General features: G+C 60.0%; 2 protein-coding genes across 2 annotated transcripts; both read right to left on the bottom strand.

Moving 5' to 3' along the window:
• Nucleotides 1–24: 24 nt before the first annotated feature.
• Nucleotides 25–2,316, bottom strand: SPRG_11383 (hypothetical protein; the record flags this gene model as incomplete). Its single annotated transcript, XM_012350386.1, has 9 exons — nucleotides 2,217–2,316; nucleotides 2,076–2,164; nucleotides 1,810–2,027; nucleotides 1,740–1,767; nucleotides 1,347–1,589; nucleotides 1,186–1,299; nucleotides 887–1,139; nucleotides 740–843; nucleotides 25–696 (listed from the first exon to the last, which is right to left on the bottom strand). Exons 1-9 carry the CDS (start codon nucleotides 2,269–2,271, stop codon nucleotides 25–27), a joined length of 1,776 nt encoding a protein of 591 aa, XP_012205776.1. The 5' UTR covers nucleotides 2,272–2,316.
• Nucleotides 2,317–2,556: 240 nt separating this feature from the next.
• Nucleotides 2,557–3,189, bottom strand: SPRG_11382 (hypothetical protein). Its single transcript, XM_012350385.1, has one exon. It carries the CDS (start codon nucleotides 3,161–3,163, stop codon nucleotides 2,600–2,602), a length of 564 nt encoding a protein of 187 aa, XP_012205775.1. The 5' UTR covers nucleotides 3,164–3,189; the 3' UTR covers nucleotides 2,557–2,599.
• Between the last annotated feature and the right edge of the window lie 1,142 nt (nucleotides 3,190–4,331).

The raw sequence follows: 4,331 nt of genomic DNA, 5'->3' as shown, positions 1-4,331 counted from the left end.
GGCGCCGGCACACCGTCGTCCTGGTCAAGGCTGCCAAGGGCCGTGTCGTTGACCAAGGCCTGGAACGCCTGCGTCTCGAAGAAGGCTCGGTAAAAAGTTGGTCGTTGTCGTCGCGCCGTGCAGTTGACCAAGAAACGCATCGGCGTCAAATGTGATCGCGACCGCCGCCTGGCGCTGGCGACTGTTGCGCCGACTGTGCTGCGGCGACCGCGGCGCAGCCAGTTGCGGCGACGGCGTCGGCGTCACGATTATGTACTGCGCATACCCGCGGAAGAGGTCGACAAAAAACTCAGCAAAGGCGACGCGTACGGGGTCGACCCATGGCGTGATTGGCGTCGCGGTCGCCGGGGACACCTTTGGTACTGGCGACACGGACAGAAAGGCCGACGTCTGCACGCGGGCGGCGAACCGGCAAGCGTTCGGGAACGGACGGGGTGCATTCTGAAACCGGAGGCGCAGTGGCCGAGGTTGCGACCGGAGAAGGTCACACGTCGCTTCGAACGAAAGCGAGAGCGTGGAGACGCCGTTGACACTAAGAAGAAAGCTCCCAATGTGCAAGACACCCGAGAGCGCCGCCGGCCCCGGGAGACCGTTCTGGAGCTGTGGAAACGCCTTCACAACGGCCGATGTCGGGTGCGCCACGTCGGCACCGGTTGCCAGCAGTCGCACGTGCGTCGGCTCGAACGTGATACCGAGCTATCTCCATCTCATTCATGCAAGTTTTGTCGACTTGACGTACGGGTCCGGGGCCAAAGGTCACGTCAACCTCGGACGACGCATCTTCGAGGCGAAGCACATCGGACGTCCGAGCGTTGCGCCGGAAGCGAACGCGGTTGGCGTCGGCTACACCACGTTACTCTCTAAGACGGAAAGGAGCATATTCCACCTGTGGGGGCGCTCGCAATCGGCTGGTACAAGTCGAGCATGGCCTGCACTTTGCACTGCAAGAAGGACACGGCAATTGGAGGAAACTTGGCGATCGGGTGGTCCACGGCGCTCTGGAGCCCGTGGCTACCGTGGATGGGGCGCACGACCTTGTCCTTGTCGAGGTGGATCACGACACACGAGGCAAACACGTCGGCGCCACTCTTGGTCGTGAGGTAGCTGGTGTGCACGCCCATGAAAAAGGGCACCGGCGCCTAGACACGCAACATCAATATGACGCAAGCACTATGTCGTGACGACCTGCAGATATTCAATGAGCTTCATGGGCAGAAGCGGAATGTACACGTGCTCCCACACGAACGGGTACAAGAGCGCACAGAGCGCTTCGCACACGGGCGTAAGCAGGCCGTGGTGCTACACAAATCGAAACATTTCGCTTGGGCACAAGAAAAAGGGCCTACCGAGGAATGGATCAAGATGCGCTGCTCCAAGAGCATGCAGTTCAGAATGAAGATGATGTTCTTGATGCTAAGGTGCTGGAAGAGGAGCTGAAAGCACGCATCGTCGACAAAGCCGAGTCCACTCGCGTGCAGCGTCTGCTGAAACAGCAGTTGACCGTGGATGTGAAACTCGGTCGTCGCGCCGATGACCGGCGCCGGCGCCCGACGCACCAAGTCGACGATCGCATCGCGCCACGACGCTGGCTACGCACCACATCAGCTATCACGTCGATGCTATCCATTGCGTGCCGGTATGTCGTCGTCGCTGCTGTGGTTGTTGTTGGTTGACGTGTCGAGAAAAGCAAGGGCGCCGGCACGGGGCGACGTGAGCCAGACGTCGTCGGCGTTGGGTACCTCGGCGGCCTGCGCGTGGTAGATCCATCTACTTCACGCTGAGCTCGTGCCGCGAGAGGATGCGATGCACCCCAAGGCTTCTTTAAAGAGCCCGAACAGCGCAAAATGCGAGATAAAGCAGTAGACGCGGGGCAGGCACAGCGTGGCGTCCCTGGCGCGCGTGTACGTGGTGAGCGCAAAGCCGTAGGCGCGCGATCCGTCACCACCCGTGAGCGTAAAGGCGTGAAACTTGGGCGTCTTCTCATACAGGGCGCGGTCGCGGAGGTCGATCTTGTCGGGCAGGCAAAACTACATGCCATGCATGAGAGCGCATAGGCGGAGGGTAGAGGCACGGACGTAGCGGACGCCGTCGGGCAGTGGGAACCCCGGTCGGTCGAGCGCTGGCACCCGGTGGGCGATCGAGCGCACGGGGGTGCCGACGGGATCTACGGATCACGGAGACGTCATGCTGTGGGAACGACGACGACGCATTCGCACCGGCAATGACGACCTCGAGGAAGTAGTCGACCAGACTTGGCGCGAACATCGGCATTTCAGTACGTCGGTGTGTGGAAAGGCCACCTGTTGAGGCAGAAACCACCGAAACTGCAACGGTACCGTCGAAGGGTTCACGCGAGATCGAAAGATTCGACGACCGAATTGGCCCTTCTGCGACGCCTGCATTGTGTGCGCCTGCATGGTCGTGGTGGGCGTCTAACGATCATCTACTCGCCATGGTAGTCGTGCGTCCGAGTCGAGCCGCCACTGCATGGTAGTCTGGAGAATGCTCGCGCCGTGTGGCGGTGTGTGGCGTCTGTGTACGAGTGGTTCAACTGCATCCAACGGCAATACCACGCGGCCATATTGTATTCGATTCATATCTAATCGCCACGGATGGACTTGGGGAACATGGTGTACGCTTCGGGCTGCGGCTCCTCCCAGTCGTTCAAGTACGTAAAGGTCTCGACCGGCGGCGCCTCGGGCACGGCGACGACGAGGCCGTCCAAGTCCTTGGTCAAGATGATTTCCGTGCCAAGGCGCGAGTTCTTGGTCAGGTCTTCTTCCGGCACGTCCTCGAGGATGCGCGCTTCACGCTCCGACGGCACCGGCAGCTTGTGCACCCACTCGTTCGAGACCACGACGTGCGACAAGGGCGACGACGGGCCTTCGCCAAAGAGGCTCTCGGTGAACTCGGGCGTCCGCACCGCGCTGTACGTGGCGCCACCGCCGCCAAGCGAGTCGTCCTTGACGATGTCGAGGCCCGACAACTGGCACGCCTCGAAGAGCGTCTGGCCGACGCGGCCCTGGATGATGTGGCGGCTGCCCTCGTAGTCGAGCAAGGTCACGGCCACGAGGTGGTCGCGCACGAACTGCTCGGGCACGTGCTTGGGCGCGTGGGACCCGAAGCTGCGGGCGGCAGTTTTGGCAAGGACACGGCGCAACATGGAGCAAGTGACTTTCTGTCTCCACCACTATTTTCAGGCAAAGTCGGCGAAACTTTATAGATTCCAAACTTCGAGTTGATCCTTCGATTCACATACAAACCATAAGTCTGCAGTAGCTTTGAACTTCGGATGTGCCCTTCGAGGCAACGCCGATGCGTGCCCGCCACGAACGCTTCGCACCTGAACAGAGATGTCTGTTCGAGCTACGACCAAGACGCATTGCGACTGAGAGATGTCGATGGACGTGGCGTGGGCAACCGCGTGCTGTGCCCGTCGCGAGGTGAATGTATTAAATATCACAGGTTTTAAAGCCGCTCGTTGATTCGCTGGTTTCATGTTCCATTTGCCCAATCCACGGCTTGTGGCATTTGGCGCCGACGGCCTACGAGCGGGACACTGCGACCATAATGGCCTCGCCCGGTAACTTTCCAGTCGCGCTCCATTTCGGCGCCGAGGTTGACGACATTTAAAATATTCTCCAGCCCATCGGACTATGTATCCTTGCCACGCCATCTCGATCTGTCACAAACGCGTCCAACCAGGGGCGCGCCTTAACCTTAATCGACATGCTACTCCAGCACCTTAGAATTATACTATTAGATACCATGGTGCTGAAGTGCACGCACGCGCCCAAAAATCTACGAGCTGTGGGCTTACGCCCATTCACAATCTATCGGTATATACCTCTTGAAAGCGAATGCACGTTTTTCAAAAAAGTTGAAATCAATTACTTGTGCGTACTACCGGTAAAGTAAGTCGTCATTACCATCGTGTGTTTCGCACAAGCGTACGAAACGGACAGCAACTAATCGAATGTCGGGACAACCTGGGCGTCCGTGGGAGCATCGGTCGGGGCATCGGTACCGGTAGGCGCGTTGGTAGGTGCTTCGGTGGGAGCGTCGGTAGGAGCGTCGGTGGGTGCTACGGTCGGAGCATCGGTCGGAGCATCAGGTAGGCGCGCCCGTGGGAGCGTCTGGTGGGATCATTAGGCGCGTTGGTAGGTGCTTCGGTTGGAGCGTCGGTGGGAGCGTCGGTAGGCGCGTCCGTGGGTGCGTCAGTGGGGGCGTCGGTCGGAGCGTTGGTGGGAGCGTCGGTCGGAGCATCAGTCGGAGCGTCTGTCGGAGCATCGGTGGGTGCATCCGTAGGCGCGTCCGTGGGTGCGACAGTC

This window comes from Saprolegnia parasitica (genome assembly GCF_000151545.1).
Source record: "Saprolegnia parasitica CBS 223.65 unplaced genomic scaffold supercont2.65, whole genome shotgun sequence".
Classification (NCBI taxonomy): Eukaryota; Oomycota; class Saprolegniomycetes; order Saprolegniales; family Saprolegniaceae; genus Saprolegnia; species Saprolegnia parasitica.
The sequence above is the reverse complement of the archived record's forward strand: the minus strand, read 5'-3'. Positions and strand labels throughout refer to the sequence as shown.

Excerpts from the sequence above, each read along its gene's own strand:
- SPRG_11382 (XM_012350385.1), bottom strand. The coding sequence starts at position 3,163 with ATGTTGCGCCGTGTCCTTGCCAAAACTGCCGCCCGCAGCTTCGGGTCC.